The sequence below is a fragment of the Canis aureus genome, chromosome X (genome assembly GCF_053574225.1).
Source record: "Canis aureus isolate CA01 chromosome X, VMU_Caureus_v.1.0, whole genome shotgun sequence".
Classification (NCBI taxonomy): Eukaryota; Metazoa; Chordata; class Mammalia; order Carnivora; family Canidae; genus Canis; species Canis aureus.
In genome coordinates, this window is record NC_135649.1 from 104913655 (window position 1) to 104940953 (window position 27299).

Here is a 27299-nt window from a genome sequence, read left to right on the forward strand (position 1 = left end):
TCAATAAAGAATGCACTTTGTTGGGGTGCCTGGGTGGCTCAGTTGGTTAGGTGTCTGCCTGCAGCTCAGGTCACCATCCCAGGGCCCTGGGATCAAGCCCCACGTTGGGCTCCCTGCACAGTGGGGAGTCTGTTTCTTCCACTCCCTCTGGGCCCCCACCCCCACTGCTTATGCTCTCTCTCTAGCTCTGCTCTCTCTCCAATAAATAAATAAAATATTTTAAAAAGGCAAAAAACTAAAAAAAAAAAGAATGTACTTTGTTTAATTATCGTAGTTCCTGGTAAGGTTTGATATAATCTAACAGCCTAGATCACAAAAAATATCAATAATTTGTACTATACCAGGAATAAGATGATCAGATCAAAAGGAGATCAGTAAATATTACTCAAAACCTTTTTTATACTTGAAAAATATCCCAATACAACATTGAAGCAGATGAGACATTCTGCCCCAGGTCCTTACAATCCTCAATAATGATTAGGTATGCTAGGTCGTGTCTACTATAGTAACAAATTCATTATTATTTGTATTATAATTTAGAATAGGTCAATCAAAAGGTGCTTTGTAAAAACAACATGCCAGTTTAAAAAAAAGCTGATGCAAGAGCAGCCTTTTATTCTGTGAATTCTAATATTTATGTTAAGCATGGCCTGTTCAGATGTTTTTAAAAATGAAGGAAAATCAGAATTGAATAAAAGTTCCAGGGATTAATTTACTAATCATTTCTTGAGTAAAACTATATACAGCTAGTTCAAGGGCATCTAGTAGAAATAATTTATTCAGATTAAAATTCTGTCAGTAAAAAATATTAGTATTTATGGTAAGACTAAAATGGCTTAAAAATCGGTCACACATTTGGTTAAGAGAGCATTCTGAGGGCTTGTTTATATTTCATTTTCCTTTAATATGCATATTAGCAAGACAGACTGTTAAATAATTTGGTTTTCTATCAGTTAGCTGTATATTAACATGATGGAGAACTATTAATATACAAGTCTTGATACCAGGCAAATAATTCCTTTTCTTCTTTTCTCAATTCCTCATCTGACACAAGCTCATCAACTTTCACAATGTCAAAAGATGGGGTAGAGAAGATGATTGACTGTTGTTGCTTTGTGCCTGGTTTGTCCGTTTGTGGTTCCTAAGTAGAATTATAAATAAAAGAGGAAAGGATTTTACATTTGGTTTTTTACTACTTTCTGTTTTTATATGGACTGTTTATACTTAGCCTCATTTCAAAAAATTTATACCGTATATAGATTTTTAAAGAATTACAAAGTAATACATAGCTATGTTAGTTGTAAATATTCCTACAATGTAGGAATATACTGAGGCAGACTTTATGCATATAGTTTTAAATAAGTCTAGATAGAAATGACTTTTATTTTGAGAAAAGCACTATTTGAGATGTGCTGAATCAATAGTGTCATCATACAGAGATGACTGTTGTTGTTTGCCACTTTATACAGATGTGAGGCCAAAACAGCTGGTATTTATCAGATTAGCTATATTGTTGAAGAATTTTTAAAACATGTGTTACCAAGAGGAACACAGCTTTATACTATCCACATATATACCAAAGGTGTTTTAGCCTTGAACTTGTAAATTAGGAAAATTCTACTTACAGAAGAAGAATTACTAACAGTTTGACTAGTGTCCAAAACAATGAATTCAGTACGAGTTCAACTTACAGTCCCCACGGAAGCATTTTTTTCTTTAGCCATCTTATAAGCTTTTTTCATTTTTTCCACATTCATTAGAGCTTGCTTGGATTGACGACCCAGATGTTTAATTTGATTCTGCTGTTGGTAGGGCCGATATAAAGGTTTGATAGCTGAAACGGATGAAGGGCATCTAGAAAAGATTTGAATTGTAGACAGAAAAAAATGCACAAAATAACATTTAAATGTAAAGCAAGTTGCAAATTTTATTAAAGCATCTTCTAGCAACTAGATCATAGGCCTCTATATTTGGAGCAATACTGTATGTAAGTTTTTAGGCCAAAGGCATCATTTCTGCTTAAATTATAGGGCATAGCTCTTTATTTGGCACTTATGAAGGTGTATAAATGATGATGTGGATCACAATGATGATGAAAATTATAGAACATGGTATCAATTTAAAATCAGTTTTCCTGGAAAATACCATGTAGTAGTCATAGTAACACAAAAGAGTATTAAATTTCATAATGGCTGAAAAAACAAGCTGTCTTTATCAGTGTTGGGATCAGATACAGGTGGTACCATGCCCACAGTCCCCTAGGCCTTACCACCACAAAGTACATAGGCCCAACTTCCAACTGCCAGCATTGGCCTCTCTTGGCATGACAGCTTTCTTGTGGAAACGAGAGCCCATGCTCTGGGAAAGTGCCTGAGAATTAACACTTTCCCTCAGAAACAGTCCTTAGCCACTGAGTGATGCACATCAGCCTATAAATATCCCAACTTCCTTGCCCCCACTAGATAACTTGAGGTGCACGTTCTGTAATGGCTTGGATATTCCCAGGAGGGATTAAGCTCCCTTCACCCGCAGAAGTAACCTGTTTGCTAACACATGCTGTTTTGGCTGCCTGCCCTTCCTTGTCTCCCTTTCATCAGTGATTCTGGGAATCACCTCTCAAATAAACTACTCATATTCAAATATTTGATATGAGAGATCCCAAACTAACACCGCATTCAAAGAAATCTGCAAGAAAGTACTTTTCCCTCTTTAATTGATTTAAAATTTGGCTACTTAATTTGGCTCTTCAAGTGGCTCATTCTTAGATAATCAGTAGCAAGAGTCCAAATAGCAGGGAGCCTAGGGTTATATATGGTGGCAGGGAAAATTACATCATTTATTTGACCTTGGTGGTAATAGGGTTAAGTTCTATATTCAGTGTCTATATGGATGAGTTAGAGAAAATCTATTTCATGATGACAGACTGCACCCTACACCAGGCCATCTGTCTGGCAAATGTATAGCCTCAATCATAAAATATATGGGCTAAATTATATTATTGGGTCAGCACCACTCATCTCTAGCCCTGAAAAAAACCCAGTGTGTTTGCCTGACAAGAAGACCAGTGCCTCCTCTGTGTACCGAAGGAGTATTTTTTCATTTCAAATATGACTCCATGGAAATAGACTACCAATAGATGCTCTTCAATCTGATTATCTCTTTTTCTTAAGAAAGAAAGCTTCATTTGTAAATAAGATGGGCTAGGTGAGACTTGTAATGGAAAGAAAAAAGGAATATAATTGGAGCAGTCATATTCTGTCTGCATTGTTTCAGATCATAATACAGTTTCTTTTGCTACAACAGGAGCTTCTATAATGTGAATTGGCTCACATGCTATTGCTAAAGAAGAGAATAATGTCACTGTAATTTATATGCAATTTGTCCTCAGCAAGGGGAGCCAGAATCGCAAGAGTAGAATTATAACCTTCAGCAGAAAAGGAAAAGGTCCTCAGCTCTGTGTCGCATAGGCAACGGGGGCCCTTTGGGCTGTATTTATGAAAACAAGAATTAGCACCTGCATCTAGGGCTCTCGCCCCAGAGGCACCCCTGACCCCACAGTCCACCCTTGCTGCCCCCACCATACTCCCCACCCTTGGGGGGTTGCTTTCTGGTTATTGGCGGGTTGCACTGCCTCTCACATACCCTGAAAAGGCAGCCATGCCAGCCCAGGGCTCCACCTCCATCTGCATTACCTCTGTGTTGACTACCCGCTCCAATTAAAGAGTTGCCTGCATTTCAACTCTATTGTCCGTTTTTTAATATTTGCTGTGGCCCCCTCTAGCCATCCTGAGCTGCCTGTCTGGTGGTGCGAGTTATCTCCCCAGGTTCCAATTGTCCTTTTGGTTAGTGCTCTACTTACAAAGATGTGTACGTTTTGAGCAATCTGCCCCAACCCTATTTTTCCCATATGCCCTATTATTATCTTTCATGAGCTATTTGGCAGAATGTGAACATTTTCAGAAACACCTCTAGTATTGTAACCCCAGGAAACTGTTACTTTTACCTAACTTCAGAAACAATCCGTAGCTGATGCTGACGCATCTCTTCTGTTTGTGGTCTCTGTAATAGATACTTCATTTCTTTTTGTAGACGGTTTGATATTATTCCAGACTCTGCATAATCAACTATGTCATATATTATCATTGTCCTGGGGATGTTTTTGAGGTCTAATTTTCGCCAGTAGTTATTTCTACCACCAGAAGATGCAGGGGTCTCGTCCAGAAGACTGGAATACTATATGGAAAAAACAAGTAAGAATGATCGGCTGTGGGTACTCCAGAATGTTTTAAGACACATTTCCCAAGGTTCCAATGTCCAATGTCACTTCATCCAAAAAGTATTCCTTGATCCCATCTCTGAAATTAATCAGCAACTTTCTTCTATGGCTTATTACTGACTACTTGATGTTTTAGCTCTCTGTGTACTTAGCGCCCCCACCACAAGACAGGATCCTTGTCATACAGCATCACACACATAGTACCCCACTCACTCAATCTTTATTTAATGATAAATATTTTTTAATTTAATGAATAAACATTTTAATGCCAAATACATGACCTGCATACCTGGTAGTGCTAGTTCATAATATGCTTGGATCAAGAGGACATTTGCACAAGAAATAATGAGTTCACCTCTGGTATCAAGTGGTGAATTTCACTATTTTCATTTGGAGCATTCGTAGAAATCCCACGTTTATGTATTTATTTTTAAATTTAAAATAACAAATTAGGAATGTTAAAATGCAAATATATATAATCAACCTTATAAAATGTTCATTTAAGAGACAGGAATAGGGCTAGAGGATCTACAATGCTGGGACAGAATATCAGCTAGGTATTTAAGGTATGTCTCTCTCTCTCTCTCTCTCTCTCTCACATGCACACACATCCCTACACCCCCACAAGCAGTCTTTATTTTGTATCATTAAGGCATGCACAGATTTTAATTACTACCATTTGACTGAATGACCCCAGTCCTTCAACATGTCTCAAATTTCAGTTTCTGCAGTATAACTCAATAACTGTATGAAGTACAAACTTTGCTGATAGCTTTACAGTCCATAGATCACTACAGAAATAACAGATATGTGTAGTGAATAGTGACAAATCATGTCCCTTCTTCCAAAGTGTCAGTGATTGGCCATTGATGATCTGTTATTCAGGTCACACACAGAGAGCAAAGTATGTAGTTGTGTCACCTCTTTGTTTCCCAGTAATAAACACATGTGCCATTTTACCAAAAAAATAAAAAGATAATCAAAAGAATAGGCCAACAGAGAAACAAAAAAGTGATAATGTTGGAAATGAAATTCAAATTAAACGTAAATGCAGTTAGAAGAAATAAGGGATATTGACATTGCCGTCATTCAAGAGACTGCGGGTGGGCAGCAAGAGGAAGGAAAGTGGTGAAGGTGAACTTAGCGGCATAAATGAGGCAAGTGGTTGTGACGAAAAGGATGCAGCTGTTCCAGAGGAAGTGACGCTGACAAAAGACTCTTCACATTAAAGGAACTTTGAGAGATTTCATAACATTTAAAGTGCAAAGGATAAAATGTTGGTAGGTAATCTGCACTTAGAAAGGAGTGTGGCAAAAAAAAAAAAAAAAAAGAAAGGAGTGTGGCGATTCACTAAGGCATAGAAAAGAGGCTTACTATGTATTTTAAGTTATATGAGAAGACTAAGAAGGTAAGCGCTGTTTAAACTATTCCTCATAAACTGTTTTTTTAAAGTTTTATTGAGATTCACATCCCATACAATTCACCCATTTAAAGTATATAGTTCAATGGTTTTTTAGTATATTTATCGTTGATAAAGTTTTTACAAGGAAATAAAACACTTTTAATCCTCAACGTTTCCAGTGTTTTAAATTATCATGTAGTAAATGTTTTGTTTTTCATTTTCCTATATATTTATAACAGACAGAGAGTTTTTAGTTTTGACAAGCTTTTTTTTTTAAAGGTATGGAACATCATGATTTTTCCCATTGATTATTAAATTCGATTTGCGTGGTTTCAGCTTGCACGGTCATTTTTAAAAAAGATTTTATTTATTCATAACAGACACAGAGAGAGAGAGGCAGAAGAAAGGGAGAGAAAAAGGCTCCATGCAGGGAGCCTGACGTGGGACTCGATCCCGGGTCTCCAGGATCACACCCCGGGCCGAAGGCGGCGCCAAACCGCTGGGCCACCGGGGCTGCCTGCACGGTCATTTTCTTAAAGGATTTTATCTTTAAGCAATCTCTACATGTATTGTGAGGCTTGAACCCACAACCCTGAGATCAAGAGTGGCATGCTCCACCAACCAAGCCAGCGAGGTACTGCTGCACATTTTCATGACCCTGCACTACTGTGCAAAGTGAGGACTGACTACATATTTTACTTGCTCAGAGTGTAGTAGTAAAATGAGTAAACATCTCAGAACTGTCAATGACCTGCTCTGTGCTTTGCTAAGTGACTTGGGCAAGTTTTTTTAAAAATTATTTATTTATTCATGAGAGAGACAGAGAGATAGAGAGGCAGAGATAGAGGCAGAGGGAGAAGCAGAGATAGAGGCAGAGGGAGAAGCAGGCTCCATGCAGGGAGCCTGATGCAGGATTCGATCCCAGGACCCAGGGATCACGCCCTGAGCCAAAGGCAGATGCTTTAACTGCTGAGCCACTCAGGTGTCCCAAGTTTTAAGAAATCTTATTAAACTCCATTTTTCTCATCTGTTAAAGGGTCACATAATCTACAAACTTGAAGATTAAAGGAGATATACTATACATAAAAAGAGCCAGCAATAGTGCTTGTATCCATAAGGGGCTCAATAAATTGATAAAATGGGATCCCTGGGTGGTGCAGCGGTTTGGCGCCTGCCTTTGGCCCAGGGCGTGATCCTGGAGACCCGGGATCGAATCCCACGTCAGGCTCCCGGTGCATGGAGCCTGCTTCTTCCTCTGCCTGTGTCTCTGCCTCTCTCTCTCTCTGTGCCTATCATAAATAAAAAAATAAAAAAAGAAAAAATAATAAATTGATAAAATGATTGTCAGCAATCACCATGCTTCTCCCAACATATTTATTGGGGACTTCTTCCTAAGACACCAATCCTTGGCACAGTCATATGCTCCAAGTATGTGAGCCACGTACTTTGCAAAGATAGTTGGCATCCCAAAGTGCTATTTATTTCTATTATTTCAAATGAGGGTTGAATTCCCTCATTTTCCAGGTTAAGACTCTAAAGGAAAGAAAACAGAATTGGGAGTCTCCAAGGCACTGCATTAATTTCATGTGTCACAATGAACTAGCTGAGTGGACAGTTAAGGCCATTTATTATTATTATTATTATTATTATTATTATCCAGAAATTTTGTATCCATTGTTTCTTTAGAACTTGTAAAATGGCAGTAATAATAGTACCTACCTCTTAGAGTTGTGAGAATAAAAGGAGGTGGTACTACACCAGCATTTGCTATTATTATTATTATTATTATTATTATTATTATTATTATTCAGGTATCTAGTTTAAGGTTCCTGACTTAGTACTGCTGTCCAATCCATTATGCAAACCAGGAACCTAGGAGTCATGCCGGACACCTCCCCTTAGCCTGCCTTGCTGTCTGTCACCAAGGCCCATTGCTTTTACTTTCTAATTATCTCCTGTGTCTCCAGCCTCACAGCCCTCAGCCAAGATACCACTGTCTCTCCTGAAATACAGCAGGAACATCCAAACTAGGAGAAGGCTCTTGCTGTACTCTAATCCATTCCCTATACTGCAGCCAGACAGATCCCTTCACTCATTAGATTAGATCATCTCATTTCTTAACACATTAAGAAGCACCAGCTTCTACCTGCACACAGGATCAAGAAAAAGAAAAATACCTTGCTATTGTCAAAAGGCCTGTCTGATGCTCTCTTGCCAGCCCTCCAGGCTGCCTGCCCAAACCTCTGCTCTCTCTTCTCCAGCTCCACAGACCTGCAGTTCCTCCTGCCACAGAGCCTCTGCCTGGGGCACAGCACCTGCTCAGCCCCAGACTGAGGCTGTGACACATTGTTGATTGCCTGCCCATCAACCATTTCCCACTTCTTCCTTGCCTCCAGAGCCCTGATTTTTTTTTTCAAGTATGGAGCAGCCACGTGTTCTAGGAAGGAGGGCCCCAGCACATGAACCATGATGGTTCTAAGTCAATGGTGGAAAATGATCTCATTTTCCTTTATCAGCAATTAGGTTAGGATTCTGATCAATGGGATCTGAGGGGAAGTCTGTTGGGGACTTCTGGCAAAGATTTTTCCCTTTCTTTCTTTCTTTCTTTCTTTCTTTCTTTCTTTCTTTCTTTCTTTCTTTCTTTTTTTAAGTAGGCTCCATGTCCAGCATGGAGCCCAACATGGGGCGCTTGAACTCACAACCCTGAGATCAAGACCTGAGCTGAGATCAAGAATTGGATGCTTCACCAACTGAGCCAGCCAAGCACCCCCAGAGATATTTCTTCTTGAGATAAAAAGGAAAATGGTGCTTAAGAGTCCCCTTGTTCCTGACTTTAAAGGAAGTTAAGAATGTGATAGTCATCTTGTTACCATGTGGAGGAAGACAAGAGCACTGTAGAGGACCCTGATGTCCTTGAGCTGCTGTATTATTAGCTGGCCTGAGACCCACCTCTTTGTAGACTTCAGACATGGGACAGTACAATTCCCTTGCTGTTTAAGCCTCCTGTGGTTGGGAATAATCTGTCACTTGTACCACAAAGCACCCAAATAATAATAATAACCCCTTCTCAATAGGTCAAATCTCCATCATGTACTCTCTTAGCAACACGTACTTGATTTTTTTACTTTTTAGCAAGATAAAATTCACAAAATATAAAATTCACCATTTTAACCATTTTAAATGTACACAATTCAGTGCATTTAGTAAATTAACTCTACATAGCACTACTATCTAATTCCAAAACATTTCCATCAACCCCAAAGGAAAAGCCACATTCATTAGCTATCATTCTCCAGATGCAAAGAGCCAAATATTTTATGATTCCATGAATACAAGCTATCCAGAATAGGTAAACTCAGGGAGACAAGAGGCTGATTAGTGAGTGATAGGGGCTGGAGTGATGGAGGGACAGGGAGTGACAGCTTAATACAAGGGAGGTTTCCTTTTGGGGTGATAAAGTTCAGGAACTAGATAGTGGTGGTGTCTGAACAACATTGTGAATATACTTAATGTCACTGAATTATACCATTTAAGATGGTAAATTTTATATTATGCTTATTTTTCTATAGTGCAAAAAATGTATGATCCTTTCCTCTTGGAGGATAAGGTCAGAAGAGTTTTTAAAGATTATTTATTTTAAAAGATTTTACTTATTCATTTGAGAGCACGAGCAGGGTAAGGGGCAGAGGGGGAAGCAGGCTCCCCAATGAGCAGGAAGCCCGATGTGGGACTCGATCCCAGCACCCTGGGATCATGACCTGAGCTGAAAGCAGGCACCTAACCAACTGAGCCACTCAGGTGCCCACAGAAAGCTTTTTAAAAAATTGTTGTTTCTAATATCTAAATCTCAATTCCTTACTTGCATGTAGTCTTTCAGGGTGACAATATCTATTTTATCAGTTATTTTGAACTTCTGGAAAAGACATTCATCTTCCATAACCTGATGGTAAAACTTCTTTTTCCCCATAATTTTGCAAGCATCTGCCACTGCCTATAAAGAGAATAGAAAACAGATTTTTAAAACAGTAGTATAATAGCAATAATTATCAGTGCACACTTTACATATTTCTTCTGACAAACACATCAAATACTGTTCCTTTCTTCTAGCAGCTTGCTATTCAATAAAAAGACTGTATTTACAAAGAAAAGATTGTATAAGAGTTTTTAAACCATTTAAAATTCGTTTCCATAACCATATCTACATAGTTTTAAAATGTAATGTAGCTGAGTCTCCAACCCTCAGAGAACCACAGTGTTTTAAAAATGTTTTTTCCCCTCTTAAAAAACATTCTTTTCCCTTAACAAAACAAATCTATAGCGTCATTCATGCTGTCAAGGCAGAGAAAACTTCCTTGGTTATTAAACAGGTTGCCCTAGGAACTGCAGTGAAAGGTGTTACTGGGCCAACTCTCTTTTATGCGCTAGTTAATACCTCACCCCCAAATGGAAACATGTATGTTTCACATTGCTTAGACCTTCCTCTCCTTCAGACTTCATTCTCTGTGGCCAAAGAGTAGTGAAGCATTTTTTTTTTCTCTCCGAAACGCTGGCATTTTGTACTAAAGGAAAATACCTGGGAGGGCAGAGGTAGAAGAATGCCAGAAAATATGGAGGCCCAAATCTCATCTGGCCCTGTCTGTACCATACCGTTCCACATACGCCCATCCTTTGCTAAGAGCTATACATAGACTGAGTAGAGACTTAAGTACTCCCCACCCTCGTTCCCACCCCCCATAAGTATGTGCTGACTCTTCTAACACATATTTATATTACATATCTATGCTTCTGGCCACAAAGCATATGCTTATGAGAATGGAGACTGGCGTAGAATAAAATTCAAATATCTTTGGATTCCAGATCAGTTTCTCTTTCCCTCTGAATCTCAGAATGTGTATTTGTGAAAACATGGGAACTCCAGGTTATAATGTTGATGTGAGGCCGCTTGAGATGAGATCAGAATTTGGAATCTTTTTACTTAACACACAATACGACAATGAGCCTGGAGGATATAGTTTCCATTTCAATTTTCACTTTTGTTATTGAGAATATTCCTTTTTTATTTATTTTTCTAAATCCAAAGCTTAGCACACGGACATACATGGAAAATGAAAGAATATTCAAATGGTGGTAGTTTTATTCCTAATGTACTACATGGAAGGGACAGAAACAGTTTCTGTGATGAACCTTCCTTTAGGCAGATCATCTCTGTTTTCCGTTTCATTAGTTTCTTTACATACTACGCATCTAAAGAAAAGACAGTATTGGCACGTGTCACCATTATGCTTTCTTGCAATTAATTTCCCGTGGGTTCTCATTAACTACCCTCATGGTGATGCTAAAGGTAAAAGCAAATAAACTATACAGTGAACACATCTGAAAGCTGTATAATTTCTGCTTTGAGAATTTCTTTAGATATAACTGTATTTTACTTTAGCTCAAGCTACTTAGTAAGGGTATTTCTTGCCAGTCCCTCCCCACTCTACTCCACTCAGCCACCACCCACAACCTCTCCAAGCCCCGGTTTCCTTATTTGTACACTGCCTCAGCTGTGTGGCTCAGCTGTGTGAGGCCCATCCCGGGATCCAGCCAAAAATCCCTATGCCGGGCAGCACGGGGAGGGCTCGCTGCCCACTTGCGACAGGGGTTTGAAAAAAGTTTGCCTCCAATAGCCAGCATGGAGGCCATTCTTTCTTTCTCAGGCATCTGCTGTATGGCTAGCTTCAGGAAAGTACTTCTGGGTAGGAAGGGATGGGAAAGAAGTGCCCAGCACCAGGTGAAAGGGAAGGGCCGAAATGAGGCGAAGAGTCCAGGACAGCAGCCAATCAGACTAGGATTCAAGAGGCAGGCTCCATTCTTAGTGGGTGACTCAAACAAAAGGTCAAAGGCAGGCAACTCTAAATTTGACACTTCCCCTGATACCTGGCATCACTGTGGCCCAGAAGCCCCCACGGCCCCACAGGTACATGCTGGCCTAGATCCACACCTGCCCTTGTCAAGCGACTATCTCAAGTCACTTCCCCGCCCAGCTGGAAATTCTCACGAAGGTAGCATGAACTGGTATCCTGCACAGGAGCAGGGTTTCTCGGTTTGGAACAGTTCAATTATACGTGAGTTCAGAATTAATGAAACCAGCACAGCTGCTGGTGTGGTTTCAACCTCGAAGTGTGCACAGTGCAGTGGATAGATGGAGAAGTATTCAAGTGTCAGTTCTGCCCCTGGCAAGCCTCTCCAAGTCCCGGCTTCCTCACAGGCTGAATGGGAATAACATGGACTGTGCTGGAGTTATCAGGAGCCCGTATAAGGGAACGTATTTAGCAGGCATGCTGGCTCAGGAGTAGTTAATTATGAGCACAGGCTCTGGAGTCAGGATCACTGGGTTTTGATATCGGCTCCTTCCCTTTCTAGCTTGAGACCTTCAGCAAGTTACTTGGTCTTTTAAAACTGAAGATAACAGAATCTACATTCTAGAGTTTATGAGAATTCAACGATAATGCACGCAAAATGTTTAACACAGGACTCAATGGTGCTCAATGAGGGCAGTTATTATTAATAATGGTGTTTTTTCTTTTTACATAAATGCCTAATCCTCAAAAAGAACAGGGATCTTCAATTTAAACTAATGGTTGCTGGATGTTCATGTTTAAGAACTGTCAATTACCCAGAGACATTCTAGGCCACGCTGTGTGTGTGTGTGTGGGGGGGGGCACCTGTAAGACAGTGCTTGTCAAACTAGTTTGTGCCTAGGATCATCTGGGGGGATTGTTTTATTATTATTATTATTTATTTATGATAGTCATACAGAGAGAGAGAGAGAGACAGAGACATAGGCAGAGGGAGAAGCAGGCTCCATGCACCGGGAGCCTGACGTGGGATTGGATCCCGGGTCTCCAGGATTGCGCCCTGGGCCAAAGGCAGGCGCCAAACCGTGCGCCACCCAGGGATCCCTGGGGGGATTGTTAAAATGCAGATGCTCATTCAGTGGGTCTGGGGAGGGGCTTGATAGTCTGCATTTCTAGTAAGTTCCAGGGAATGCCAGTGCTGTGGGTCTGTAGACCACACTCTTGAGTAGCAAGGCTTTAGAATATTCTAAATATAGTTGGAGGATGAACTATAGTGACAACCCTCTGTAAATAAGCATTGCTCTGAAAATAGATCATCGAAGTAGGTAACTGAAATGAGATCTCTCTTTTGTACACATGTCTATCCAATTGTTCGAGCACCATTTGAACTGACTTGGCACATTTGATGAAAATCAATGGATCATCTATGAGTGGGTGTATTTCTGAATTCTCTATTCTATCTCATTGATTTACATGTCTGTCTTTAGGCCATCACAACACTGTGGGATCATTGCAGCTTTTTAGGTCTTGAAATCAGTTAATGTAAATCTTTGTTCTTCTCAAAAATGGCTTAGGCTATTCTATATCTTTTCACTTGTTTTCACTTTGTGTATGTGTGTGTGTGTCCGCGCACATGCACGTGCGAAGTGTGAACACATGAGAAATGCTACTGGGAAATGATAAGAAAATGAAACTAGAAATGGAAATAAGTACCAGGGAAAAGACTGAACAACAACAAAACTGTGAAACTCCCCTTCTTCATAAGTGAACTTAGATTATATGTCTGAACTAAAACTGACTTATTTATTTCATACTAAGAAATAAGTGGGGGGGTGCCTGGCTGGCTCAGTTGGTAGAGTGTGAAACTCTTGATCTTGGAGTTGTGGGTTCAAGCCCCAAGATGGGTATAGAGATTACTTTTAAAAAATAAATCTTTAAAAAAAAAGAAAGAGGGACACCTGGGTGGCTCAGCGGTTAAGCATCTGCCTTTGGCTCAGGGCTTGATCCCAGAGTCCTGGGATCGAGTTCCACGTTAGGCTCCCTGCATGGTGCCTGCTTCTCCCTCTGCCTGTCTCTGCCTTCCTCTCTGTGTGTCTCTCATGAATAAATAAATAACATCTTTAAAAATAAATAAAATAAATAAACAGAAAGAAAGAAATGAACTTAGGAAAGTTGGATTGTCTTGCTAAACACACAATTTCTATTCAAAGGACTGGCGTAAACTTATAGTAAGAATAATTCTATAGGTTTTCTATCAACCATGAATCCAGGTGTTACCAGAGTTTGTTATGTAGCTCAAAAAGGAATCCTAAACTGTTCTTTCATGTTCTGATCATTTAAATCCTCTCAGAATGTTTAGTGAAATACTCAAACTAGTGCTATTACATTTTCATAATAAAAACAAAAATTTTTTAAAAACATGTTTGTGTATTTTTATGGGCAAAAAAATGAAGGATACACAGTAAACTATTAACAGTGATAACCCCAGGCGAGTGAAAGTCACAGCACAGAAAGGCATGAGGCATAGTTTCCTTTTTTAAAAAAATCTCTGTGCTATTTCCTTTTTTCCCAAGTTACTTTGTAATTTAAATAAAAACTGAAGTTATTATGCAGCATTTTAATGAGTTTTAATATACACAGAGTCCTTTCCAGTCACGGCTTCTAAGTTTCTCATTTGCTCTAGCCTGCAGACAGCAGGGGCCACCGGGAGCAGACCCAGGAGAATTTCTGTTCCTGGAAAAGTCTCATCATGTAATCTCAGAAAAGCAACAATTGATGATATTTTATAGGTATGATAAGCTTATTCTGTACATAAATGTGGCATGAATTTATTCCCTGAATGTAAGATAAATATCAACTTTTCCATGTGAAGTCATTTTATATAAATGAACAAATATTAATGACTCTGCAACACCATATTCCATATGAAAACACATAGTCCATTTGATATATCCTGAAACTGAATGAAATGTTCTCTGACGTTGCCTGAGAACACAGAGAAAGGCAGTCTCTTTTTCTTTTCTAACATTCTTCAGAGAATAAATGCTGTACATCCTGGATCTGATCAGAAACTCCCAGGCTATGTGGTCTTCTATTCTGAACACATACCATTACTGATGACTTCAGATGGGCCATACTTTTTAAGTAAAATATCTCCAGAAGGCTATAGGAAAATAACCTTTGATGTATGATTTATGAAAGGCTGAGAATGAGAATGCATGCATTTTTTCTCAATTATAGTCATGTATAAGGGCCAAAGGAGCAAAATCTATGCTGTAGTAGCATTGCAGATCCTTGCTATTAAACGTGGGGTCCAAGAACCAGCAGTAGCAGCAACACCTGGGAACCGGTTAGTAATGCAGACTCTCATTTCCTATCCCAGATTTACTGAATCAGAGACTATATTGTTTAACAATACTCTCAGGTGATTCCTATCCTGCAGACACAATTATGGTAAATATACTTGAAACTTAAAAGTATGAGAACTCATATAAAGAAAGATAAATATTTTAAAAGTTCATTTTCAATAGTCCAGTTCACTTTTCTCTGAATATGCTACCAGAATCAAAGAAACAATGATAAAATACCATTAAAACAAATAGAATGGCATCAAATGGTCTGCATAATTTAAAAGCCCTAATAGGCCACTTTAGTCCATTACTAACCAAAATTTTCTTTTTCTTTTTTTAATTTAAATTAAATTAGCCAACATATAGAACATCATTAGTTTCAGATTTGGAGTTCACTAATTTATCAGTTGCATGTAACACCCAGTGCTCATCACATCACGTGTCCTCTTTAATGCCTGTCACCCAGTTACCTCATCCCCCCACCCACCTGCCTTCCAGCAACCCTCAGTTTCTTTCCCATAGAAACTCTGGGAAATGAATAAGGGGTAGTGGAAGGGGAGGTGAGCAGGGGGATGGGGTGACTGGGTGACGGGCACTGAGGGGGGCACTTGATGGGATGAGCACTGGGTATTATACTATATGTTGGCAAATCGAACTCCAATAAAAAAATATACCAAAAAAAGAGTCTCTCATGAACAAACCAAAATTTTATTTTATTATTTTTTAAGGATTTATTTATTTATTCATGAGAGACAGAGAGAGAGAGAGAGAGGCAGAGACACAGGCAGAGGGAGAAGCAGGCCCCTCCCTCGCAGGGAGCTTGATGTGGGACTCGATCCTGGATCCCGGGATCATGCCCTGAGCTGAAGGCAGACACTCAACCGCTGAGCCACCCAGGCGTCCCACAAACCAACATTTTATTTTATTTATTTTTATTTTTATTTTTATTTTTTTAAACCAAAATTTTAATACAAAGAAAACTGATCAGTATTTTTTAGGGCCTCTATCAGTAATTCATTCCAAATATTTTTTAGCTAATAAACAGAGACACCCTGAAACATGAGATTAAAAAAAAATGCTACCTGGCTGCTGGGATGTGCAATGGTGAAATCACTTAGTCTGTATACTTCGAATGCAATTCAGATACCATGCAGATATTAAGAAGCTAAAGTAATATAAAATGGAGGTGCCTGGGTGGCTCAGTCAGTTAAGCGTCTGCCTTTGGCTTAGGTCATGATCCTGGGGAGAGGAGCCTGCTTCTCCCTCTCCTCCCCACTCATGCTCTATCTCTGTCTCCCTCTTTCATAAATAAACAAAAATCTTTAAAAAATAAAGTAACATAAAGTGTACATCATGAAACATCACCTCACTTGATGGCTTTAATAAATTTTTTCCGTTGAAATACTTGTTACCATGGCCTTCAGTATGCAGAAAAATTTTAAATACGATGAAAGGTGGAAACGTTTCACCACTGAATCTGAAATAAAGACCAAAAATTAGTTGTTTGGCATCAGGGTTAGGGCTTAGTTACCTTCCTCCTCTACTTAAGATTATTCTCATAGTTTCCTGCTTGCAGGGTAAAGTCTATGCCAGAGCACAGAAAGAATGGGTAACGAAGGGATGCCTGGGTGGCTCAGCAGTTGAGTGTCTGCCTTCGGGTCAGGGCGTGATCCCAGGGTCTGGGATGGAGGGCCACATTAGGCTCCCTGCGAGGAGCCTGCTTCTCCCTCTGCCTATGTCTCTGCCTCTCTGTGTCTCTCACGAATAAATAAATAAAATCTTTAAGAAAAAAAAAAAAGAATGGGTAATGAAATCGATTACAGAGATGAAAGAGCCACATTGGGGTGTGTGTGCTCAAAACTATTCTCATTCACGTGTCAGACTGGACACATCATGGGAGATGAGCCACTCTCAAGCCAACTTTTAGCCCAAGAGTCATACCTCAGTTTCCTCACATAATAAATGTAAATTTAAGAACAACCCTGAGAATTTATGAGGACTTAAGAAAATACATTTCTAGGGGCATGTGGGTAGCTCAGTGGTTGAACGTCTGCCTTCAGTTCGGGTTGTGATCCCAGGATCCTGGGATCGAGTCTCACACTGGGCTCCTCATAGGGAGCCTGCTTCTCCCTCTGCCTATGTCTCTGCCGCTCTCTGTGTGTCTCGCATGAATAAATAAAATCTTTCAAAAAAAGAAAATACATTTATAAGGTTTTTTTCATTTTAACTAAGTGCTTCTTGAAATAAACCAGTATAGAAATATTACCTGAATCTAACTTTATACTTCATGCTAGGATCTTTCACAAGCTCAGCCTCTAAGGGGCTCACTTTCTTCAGTATTTCACGTGTCACACAATATTCCTGAAATAGATGATGATGCTATAAATGGAAAATGGTACTCTGTCCAGGTGTAACTTACTGAGAATAACAGAGGTGGCATGGTAAAGTGAACAGTGCACCAGGCTTGGAGTTCTGAAGACCTGGGTTCTGGTCTGGGCTCCTCCATTTAGTACCTGTGTAATCTTGAATCAATTACTTTATCCTTCTAGCCTTCAAGCTTGAGTGGGTGTCCCTCCTTGACATCCCAGGCACAGGTCTTTCCTTATGACAACACTTTTCACCACGTATTATAACTAACTATGAATTAATCTGTGTCTTCTACTAGACTGTAAGTGGCATGAAAGTACTGATCATGTCTTTCTTCCTTACCATACTCCTAGCATCTAGTACAGTCCTTGGAACACAGCAGGTTTAGCAAGTATTTGATATTGAATAAATAACTGTAAAATGGGCAGCCTGGGTGGCTCAGGGGTTTAACGCCACCTTTGGCCTAGGGTGTGATCCCGGAGACCCCGGATTGAGTCCCACGTCGGGCTCCCTGCATGGAGCCTGCTTCTCCCTCTGCCTGTGTCTGTGCCTATCTCTGTGTGTCTCTCATGAATAAATAAATAAAATCTAAAAAAAATAACTGTAAAATGAGGATGGTAATAGTAATGCTACTAGTTTTTAAGCACCTTTTATATACCGCATATTCTGTTACATGCCTTATATACATAACTTCATTTAATCCTTATAACTCAGCAGTATTATTCAAATATTATCATTCCCATCTTTCCAATGAGCAGGCTGAGACTCTGGGAGTGTCTGTAACTTATTCAAAGGCATACAGGTAGTACATGGGCAAGCCAAGATACAAATAGAGATTTATTTGACTCTAAAGCCCCCACTTGAAAGGAGAAAAAATGAGTGGGAAATATCAGAGAGGGAGACAGAACATGAGAGACTCCTAACTCTGGGAAACGAACAAGGGGTGGTGGAAAGGGAGGTGGGCGGGGGGTGGGGATGACTGGGTAACAGGCACTGAGGGGGGCACTTGATGGGATGAGCATTGGGTGTTATTCTATATGTTGGCAAATTGAACACCAATAATAAATAAATAAATAAATAAATAAATAAATAAATAAATAGTGTTTGCAAGTTAAAAAAATAAAGCCCCCACTCCACCCCAACATGACCCTGCCAACCTCTATGTCAATGACAATCACATAAAAATGTACACCAAAGGGCTTTTAAAATGACAAAGCATTATTAATGTCAGGTAGGAATTTAAAGTGTTAGGATAACAGATTTTTTAAAAAGAATTAATTTCCTTCTTTCTGTTACTATAAACATCTAAAGTTATAACAAAATCAGTATTATGATAATTAAATGCAAGTTCCATATGTGAAGACAATGGGTAATGGACCTGAAATGTCACCTCTTTACTGAGCGGGTTTTCTCTGAGGTATTCCGCTTTTACTGGCATCAGAAATGCATCTGTGGGTCAGATGGTGAAGAAGTGTATAAACTGCTCAGACTTCATGATTTTTTTCAGAGCTGCTAAAATTCCCTTAATGTGGCTATTACTAATTATAAACTATTGTAATCATGGGTAATTTTATTAGAATACTTGGTACTATACGAAGGAAAGCTTTATATACTCTATTAGCATTGCCAGAGTTGTTTTTCAGAGGGGTGAGGGGATATGCACCTTTGGAGGTTTTTGTTTTTGCTTAAATAGGACCATATTATTCATACTATTCTATATTTGCTTCTTTCCTTAATGAGATATCTTAGCTATCTTTATATTGCAGAGTCACATATAAGGCTGCAAGGTTAAACACTATGAAAGCACCATTTATACTTATAAATAAGTATAAATACTTATTTAACCAGCATCCCATTGGTGGACATTTTATGGTTTACTTTCTTTGCTGTTACAGACAATACTGCAATGAAGTTGTACATATATTGTAGAATGGATTCTTAGAAGTAAAATTGCTGGGTGGAAGGTAAGGGCACTTAATTCAGAGATTTTTCTGGTTGGAAGATCAGTGTCCCACATCTTCAAATAAGAAATTGATTTTTTTAAAAACATCATTTTAGTTTCAGAAAAGGAAATAACAGTCACCCACATTATTTACAAATAAATCCAGAAATATTCATTTAGGGATAAACAAAGGAGCAATCTCAGAATCCCATGCATATTCATATAGAAGAGATTTTTAAAAGGTTACATACTTTATCTTTACTTAACAGACCTTTTAGCTGATAAGTAATTAGATGTGTCAGAGAAAACAAAAAGCAAAATACATACCGCTGCACAAACTGTGTGCTTTAGGAGTTTAAATATTCTTTTGTTCACATGAGATAACCAAGCTCTCTGTATCCTTCGAGCTGAAATAGCTCTATTAGTTCTGAGAAGAAAAACAAGAGATTAAGATTAGTGAAGTAGTTTTCATTTTCCTAAAATCTTGGGGAACTCAATTTATGCTTCTTCCCCCTGCACCCTCCCATTCTCCACCCTAAGACTGATCTGATAAGGAACATTTGGATGTGGTAATTGGAACTGGTCATTTGCAGAATCTAGTCAGAATGAGGATATAAGATATTTGAGAATCTTCCCTTGAGATAAAAAAAGTCCCAGCTAAAACTTTATCAGCAAAAGGCATATATATTATAACTAAAAATGTAGGAAGAGACAAATTTGCTTTCTAAAAACATCCATGACCTAAAATGATTTCATTATAGTTAGTTCTTAAAAACACTGTCCAACTAGTCCAAGTGCTATAAAAATAGAACATAGAATACTCAAAGTTACAGTAGGTCCAATTCTTTTCTGGGAACAGACAACCAGGCCGTAAAAAAGAAACCCCCTTCTCTGATCTTGGCTTGAACCAGGCTCATTCCAGTCAGGTCAGAGAATCATTTTACTTTTGCTCACATCTCAGCAGATTGTAGGGATACTCTCTCCAAAACCCCCCAATCCCATCCTTACCCCTCACAAAGCTACATGTGAAGAAAGATACTCCTGTATAATGTCACCATTGGCTGGCAAAATGCAGACTGTAAGATGTAGAGTAGAAACGGTCTGACTAAAGGATCTGTATTCTGAAAACTATAGAACACTCATGAAAGAAATTGAGGAAGACACAAAGAAATGGAAAAACATTCCATGCTCATGGATTGGAAGAAAAATATCATTAAAATGCCTATGCCACCTAGAGCAAACTATACATTCAATGCAATCCCTTTCAAAATATCATCAACTTTTTTCACAGAGCTGGAACAAATACTCCTAAAATTTGTACAGAACCAGAAAGGACCCCAAATAGCCAGAGGAATGTTGAAAAAGAAAACCAAAACTGGTGGCATCACAATTCCAGACTTCAAGCGATATCACAAAGCTGTAATCATCGAGACAGTATGGTACTGGCCCAAGATAGACACATAGATCAATGGAACAGAGAACCCAAAAATGGACTCTCAATTCTGTGGTCACTAATCTTTGACAGAGTATTTTTTCCAATGGAAAAAAAATGACAATCTCTTCAACAAATGGTGTTGGGAAAATTGGACAGCCAAGTGCAGAAGAATGAAACTGGACCATTTCCATAAACAATACACAAAAAAATAGACTCAAAATGGATGAAACACCTAAATGTGAGACAGGAATCCATCAAAATCCTAGAGGAGGGATGCCTTGGTGGCTCAGTGGTTGAGCATCTGCCTTCAGCTCAGGGCATGATCCTAGAGTCCCGGGATTGAGTCCCACATCAGGCTTCCTGCATGGAGCCTGCTTCTCCCTCTGTCCGTGTCTCTGCCTCTCTCTGTGTGTCTCTCATGAATAAATAAATAAAAAATTTAAAAAGTCCTAGAGGAGAACAGGCAGCAACCTCTGTGACCTCGGCCACAGGAACTTCTTGCCAGACATGTCTCCAAAGACCAAGGGAAATAAAGGCAAAAATGACCTATTGGGACTTCATCAAGATAAAAAGCTTTTGAACAGCGACAGAAATAGTCAACAAAACCAAAAGACAACTGACAGAATGGGAGAAGATATCTGCAAATGTCTTATAAGATAAAGGGCTAGTATCCAAAATCTATAATGAATTTATCAAACTCAACAACCAAAAAACAAGTAATCCAATCAAGAAATGGGCAGAAGACATGAAAAGATATTTCTCCAAAGAAGACATACAAATGGCCAACAGGCACATGAAAAATATGCTCCACATCACTTACCATCAGGGAAATAGGTATCAAAACTACAATGGAATACCATCTCACACCTGTCAGAATGTCTAAAATAAACAAGTCAGGAAATGACAGATGTTGGCAAGGATGCAGAGAAAGGGGAACCCTCTTACACCGTTGGCGAGAATGCAAGCTGGTGTAGTCACTCTGGAAAAGAGTATGGAGGCTCCTTAAAAAGTTGAAAATAGAGCTACCCCATGACCCACCAAATGCCCTGCTGGGCATTTGTTCCAAAGATACAAATGTAGTGATCTGAAGGGGCACCCATACCCCAGTGTTTATAGCAGCAATGTCCACAATAGCCAAACTATGGAAAGAGCCCAGAAGTCCATCAACAGATGAATAGATAACGAAGATGTACACACACACACACACACACACACAATGGACTACTATTCAGCCATCAAAAAAAAAACCAAAATCTTGCCATTTGTAACAATGTGGATGGAACTAGAGGGTATGATGCTAAGTGAAATAACTCAATCAGAGAAAAATAGTTATCATATGATTTCACTCATATGTAAAATTTAAGAAACAAAACAGAGGATTATAGGGGAAGAGAGGAAAAAATAAAACAAGATGAAATCAGAGTGGGAAACAACCAATAAGAAATTCTTAACCATAGGGAACAAACTGAGGATAGCTGGAGAGAAGTGGGGGACAGGGTAACTGGGTGATGGACATTAAGGAGGGCATAGTCTATATTACCGAGCACTGGGCATTATATAAGACTGATGAATCATTGACCTCTACCCCTGAAACCAATAACATATTACATGTTAATTACTTGAATATAATTTAAAAAATAAGTCCTATTTAACAGATAGAACAAACAAAAAGAAAAGGCTTGACTTACAGAAACAAAGCTTTAACTCCTAGATGATGCCATTTATTAGCTGTTTAACCTTATGCAAATCACTTACCTTCTCCCAGTTGCTGCTTCCTCACTTATAAAATGTAATAAGACTGCTTCACAGAGTTGTCAGGATCAAAGAAATGTGTGTTAACATGCTTTGCAAATTATGAAAAACTAATTATAATAATTACTATTCAATTCAAAAGTAATTTTATTTATTTATTTTTTTTCCCAAAAGTAATTTTAAAACACACAAAAAGCCCTCTAATTTACAAAACAAGAAGTGTTTGATGTTAGCTGGGCAAATACGGTATGGAAACTGACCAGTTGTGGAAAATGATAAAGGTTGAAAGATGGCTACTTACTGTTGTACTGCTTTTCTCTTTCCAATATTTGACAAATGCATTTTGTAGTCTTTTCCTGAGCGTGGATTATCTGATTTTGGAACACCACTAACTGACACCTTTGAGGAGTGCTTCATTTTCCTTATGATGAAGTATTCTGAAAGTACATAGATTCAGCATTTGAGGTCATAGTCTACATTACTGCACCGTTTGGACAAGGCTCAAGTGCTATATGATTGTTGGGCTATTTCCAGAATCCTTTACAAAGGAAGGCACCATGGATGTCTTAATGTTGCTTACAGTTTACATGCTTTATTTTTATTTTTTATTTTTTTTCAGTTTACATGTTTTAGGTACTAAAAATATTCTGAGGGATGTGGAAAAGACAAGTGCATCTATCCATAGTCTTCTAACTGGTCCCTCAGTCTCTAGTCTGTGTCCTTCTGGCCCTCCTCCACATTGCAGCTGGAGTTAATTCTGTAGAGCAATAATCCAGCCTTCTTACTTCCCAGCTTAAAGTCTTTCAGGGACACTTCATTTCCTCCACATTGAAGTCCAGACTCCTTAGAATGGTGTTCTAGACTTTTCTCCATCTACGGTCTACTCTTTCAAATATCAAAATACCAACTTTCACCAGCATTCATCTTCTAGACTCTGTGAGAACAAGAACTTCTCAGCAAAATTAATGTTTTTCAACTCTGTGCCATTGACGCACCATTTCTTCTCTCTTCTCTTTCTTCTTTCCTACCGCCAGCAAACATCAATTTACCTTTCAAGACCCCAGCTAATTGATGTCTCTTCTCTGATGTTTTCCATCTTCTTTTTCATACAACTGTTCACCCTATCTCCAAGGTCCCATAATACTGTACATGTTTTTCTTTTACAGTACTTCTCATATTATGCCATAATCTGTTTTCTTGGCTGTCACCCCAACAAGGCTCATTGAGGGCCAGAAACATCTTGCTAACTATGGAATCCTCCATGTCTAGTGAGAATGGAGAATTTTTACATGCTTGTCTAAGAAATTTCTGTCCTAGTTTTATCATGGAATAGCTGTGGGACTTAAGGCAAGTTCCTTAACCTTTTGGTAGCTCAATTCCCCTTGTGGTAAAGTTAAAAGGGTGTGTACTAAATGAACTGATTCTATCTTTGGTTTTCTATCTTTTGATGCCTTACTCTGATTTGGATGCGGTTCCCAAATTCTTACTCACTGCTTATTCTCTTCTACTAAAGCGGGGGCTCTTAATTTTCTTTTGGTGTTGTGGACTTCTATGGATGGACTCTTATGGACGACTACCAAGAATTACGTTTTTTAAATGCATAACATAAAACACATAGGATCACAAAGGACTCTATATTGAAATCACTGCAAAATACTTCCAAAAACAAAATTATAGGAACCTATCCTCTTTATGCATTAAATAAAATGAGAGCTCTAATAACTCCTGTATTTGTGAATTGGTAATGAGCAGAAATGGTATGTCAAGAAATCTGCCATGAGTGTAACATTGTATGAAAATATCTGTGCTTTCTACCGATGACAAAGTCCCAGATACTGCTGATACTTCTGTGCTTTATTGCCTACACTAAAATTGAAAGAAATGCTGAAGTTCAGTTAGAGATGAGCGCAAATAAAGTTGTAATTTCTTTCCCCATCTAAGTTCATATACTGCTTGAATCAAGAATTCCTGCCCTGGGGTGCCTGGGTGGCTCAGTCAGGTTGAGCATTCAACTCTTGCTTTTGGCTCAGGTCATGATCTCATTGGTCTTGGGATCAAGCCCCACTACAATCCATGCTCAGCCAGGAGTATGCTTGAAACTTTTCTCCTTCTGCACCTCCCCCTGCTTTCTTTCTCTTTCAAATAAATAAATCTTGGGAAAAAAATATTTAAGAACTCCTGCCCTAATTTATCACTATACTTCACACTTTTATACACGTGACATTCCATTACAAATGCAGAGCCTTCAGAGTCTTCTCAGTATTTGTCCTTGGGTATAGGAATGGGGATGGCTTGGCACATATGATTCTCCCGAGAAAGAGAAAAAGCAGCCCTTAACATCTGGGAGTTGGCCTGGCACTTACAGCTGGGCTTTGGTGCTATCCTGGCTTCCTAACAACACCCAATCTAGAGCAAAGCCTGGCTTCTTTGAATTTGCCCCCAAATCACCCAATCAAAGCCCAAATCTTTTTTCTTATTAATTTTCTTTTTAAGATATTATTTTTTCATGAGAGACACACAGAGACACAGGCAGAGGGAGAGGCTGGCTCCCTGTGAGGAGCCGGATGCGGGACTCAATCCCAGGACCGCGGGATCACGCCCTGAGCCCTAGGCAGACGCTCAGCCCCTGAGCTGCTGAGGCTTCGCCCAAATCTTTTTTCTTAAGTAGGCTGCAAGGCCAAGGCCACCGTGGAGCCCAAGGTGGGTCTTGAACTCAAGACACTGAGATCAAGACCGGAGCTGAGATGGACAATTGGATCCTTAACACTGCGCCACCCCAGGCAAATCAGCCCACATCTTGTAATAAATCTAGCACGCACTCACTGAGATGCCCCGCTGTGCCAAGTTGCGTGTTTTCCTCGCAGCAACGAAACATAATAAACCCAACTTGTTCAACTACAGATGTGTTCCCAGTGGTCTTTGGCTGGAGGGCAGAGACACGGCCCCACACAAGCCCCCACAATCTTGCGGATGCTCGCCTGGATGAATTTACACTTTCTATGGGGTGAGGACGTGTAATACAGATTGAAATTTGAAACACACCCCCATTATGAGACAGTATAACAATTTTTTTTTAAATTTATGATAGTCACAGAGAGAGAGAGAGAGAGAGAGAGAGAGAGAGAGAGAGAGAGAGAGGCAGAGACATAGGCAGAGGGAGAAGCAGGCTCCATGCACCGGGAGCCCGACGTGGGATTCGATCCCGGGCCTCCAGGATCACGCCCTGGGCCAAAGGCAGGCGCTAAACCGCTGCGCCACCCAGGGATCCCAGTATAACAATTATTTAGGCGAGATCACAGGCTTCCCACTTTTTCCATGTGGTCTTGTACAAATTAGTTCTCTGTGCCTCGGTTTCGTCTTCTACTATATTAAAAATAATAATCGTACTCACCTACCTGGGTTGTCGGAAAGATTAGATGAGTATGTGTAACGAGTTTAGATCAGAGCTGAGCATATAGTAAGCACCGTTAGTGTTTGGTATTCTTGTTAATTAGATAATTATTCTCATTATTGCCTTTTCTAGTAGCATTAAGGGACATCTGATTCCCAGAGAGGGGCATATGTTTAAGTATTTTAAAGGGAAAAAAAAACCCCAGGGCCTTTCGAGACTAAAGGACATGGCGAATTAGATTAAATTCAAAACCTTAGGAACTTCCAGCCTACAGTAAAAAAAAAAATCTGAAAACCTTTTGTGAGATAATTCCAGGCCCCAGGGGTCGGCTGCTTCCGGCTGTGAGACTTTCAAAGCCGCCCGAGACCAGCCGAGCGCCCCCGCCCGGCGGCCTCGGCGCACAGGATTCCCAGCCCACGCCTCTGGGCGCCCAATCGCGGCAGCGAAGGCCGATTCCCAGCGCGGCGCGACGCCCGGCACCTCCCTCCCGGCGCCCCCGCGGGCCGCCCACACTGAGCTGGCGCTTTCCTGCCGCCTAGCAACGACCGCCGCAGGGGAGGAGCCTCCGGGAGGCGGGGCTTGCGTTCGCTCGAGGCCTGAGGAGCTACGCGCTACAGCTCAGCGACGCCGCTCCGAGACCAGGCTTCCGAGCTAATCCTTCGCGGGATCGAATTGGCTGTACGGCAGTCACCCGCCCCGCGGCCCACTAGCGGACAGAGGAATCAGGGCCCTACTCGGCCGCCGTAGCCGCCTCTCCGTAGTGGGCGGGGCCGGGGCCGGGGTGACCCCGCCGGAGCCACCTCTGCCAGCAACATGTTCAAGGTGAGAGCGTGGAGCCGGGTCACAGCTGTCATCGCCCCCTCCCGGCCTCGCGGAGCCCTGGCTGCGCTCTCGTGGGCTTTTCCGAGGGCAGGCCCAGTTTGCCCCAAGGCTTTTCACGCCTCCGGGGCGGCTGCGTCCCAACCTCATGGTCCATTCACTAGTCCGCGGGGAGCTAGAGGTTGGCGGGCGGAGGCGTGAGACCCGTGATGGGTAGGTGGGTGGGTCCTTTGGGTCTTACTCTCTTGAATAAAACACTTTGAAAAGTTAAAGTACCCCCCAAAGTAGTCACCCACCCCACCGTCCAATGGTGCCCTGTTGGGTTCGTGGGTAAGGAGAGGCCAGCTCAGGGCACTGCAGAGTTCGGCTTTGGTTGCCTGGTGGAGTCAGGTTTCAGAACCTGATGTGTGAATGGGGGAGGGTCACCTTTGGAGAGGCTACTGCAGGATTTGGGGAAGCTGGTATGGGAATGGCTGGAAGGGTGGGAAGCTACAACTTAGTTCCCCTCCTGAGTGGGCATTATTTAGTATGAACAAGTCGACCCCCTCCTTTACATTTTGCAAACTTATGTCTTTTGAAAGAAATCGCATTTCACAGTGAAGATTTTCGAAAATCTTTTTTAACCTGAAGCCATTATTCTATTTCTTAAAAAAGTAAACAATGTTTTCCATCATGAGAATTGCAAGCTACCAGAGATTACTCTACAAAATTGAGTCTTCAAGAAG

The 27299-nt window shown here is 40.3% G+C and overlaps 2 protein-coding genes across 21 annotated transcripts in view; one reads left to right on the top strand and one right to left on the bottom strand.

Annotated features, from left to right (window-relative positions):
* Positions 1-880: 880 nt before the first annotated feature.
* On the bottom strand, positions 881-26259 carry CXHXorf58 (chromosome X CXorf58 homolog). 4 transcript variants are annotated; one of them, XM_077887870.1, is made up of 10 exons: positions 26051-26259; positions 25760-25810; positions 22666-22801; positions 19505-19604; positions 17135-17247; positions 16234-16345; positions 9538-9669; positions 4004-4233; positions 1692-1854; positions 881-1141 (listed from the first exon to the last, which is right to left on the bottom strand). In XM_077887870.1, the coding sequence occupies exons 3-10, from the start codon at positions 22779-22781 to the stop codon at positions 965-967; spliced, it is 1143 nt and encodes a 380-aa protein (XP_077743996.1). In that variant the 5' UTR covers positions 22782-22801; positions 25760-25810; positions 26051-26259; the 3' UTR covers positions 881-964. The 4 variants fall into 4 exon arrangements, with proteins under 4 accessions (XP_077743996.1, XP_077743997.1, XP_077743995.1 ...); XM_077887871.1 differs by having other exon boundaries at positions 25756-25810; XM_077887869.1 differs by lacking the exon at positions 25760-25810.
* APOO (apolipoprotein O) overlaps positions 26238-27299 on the top strand; it is a 62199-nt gene continuing 61137 nt past the window's right edge. For 7 of the 17 annotated variants that reach the window (XM_077887885.1, XM_077887886.1, XM_077887876.1 and 4 more), the window contains exon 1: positions 26240-26577. In XM_077887885.1, coding sequence (XP_077744011.1) covers positions 26569-26577 — 9 coding nt within the window. In that variant the 5' untranslated portion in view covers positions 26240-26568. Of the gene's footprint in view, positions 26578-27299 lie in introns of all 17 variants that reach the window. The other 10 variants (XM_077887872.1, XM_077887873.1, XM_077887879.1 and 7 more) reach the window with 5 other exon arrangements.

Coding starts and splice junctions, on each gene's coding strand:
- CXHXorf58 (XM_077887867.1), bottom strand. CDS start 25,239: ATGTTTCGTTGCTGCGAGGAAAACACGCAACTTGGCACAGCGGGGCAT. Junction 19,605..22,665: donor AAGAGAAAAGCAGTACAACA/GTAAGTAGCCAT, acceptor TTTTCTTCTCAG/AACTAATAGAGCTATTTCAG. Junction 4,234..9,537: donor CCCTGAAAGACTACATGCAA/GTAAGGAATTGA, acceptor TTTTCCATATAG/TATTCCAGTCTTCTGGACGA.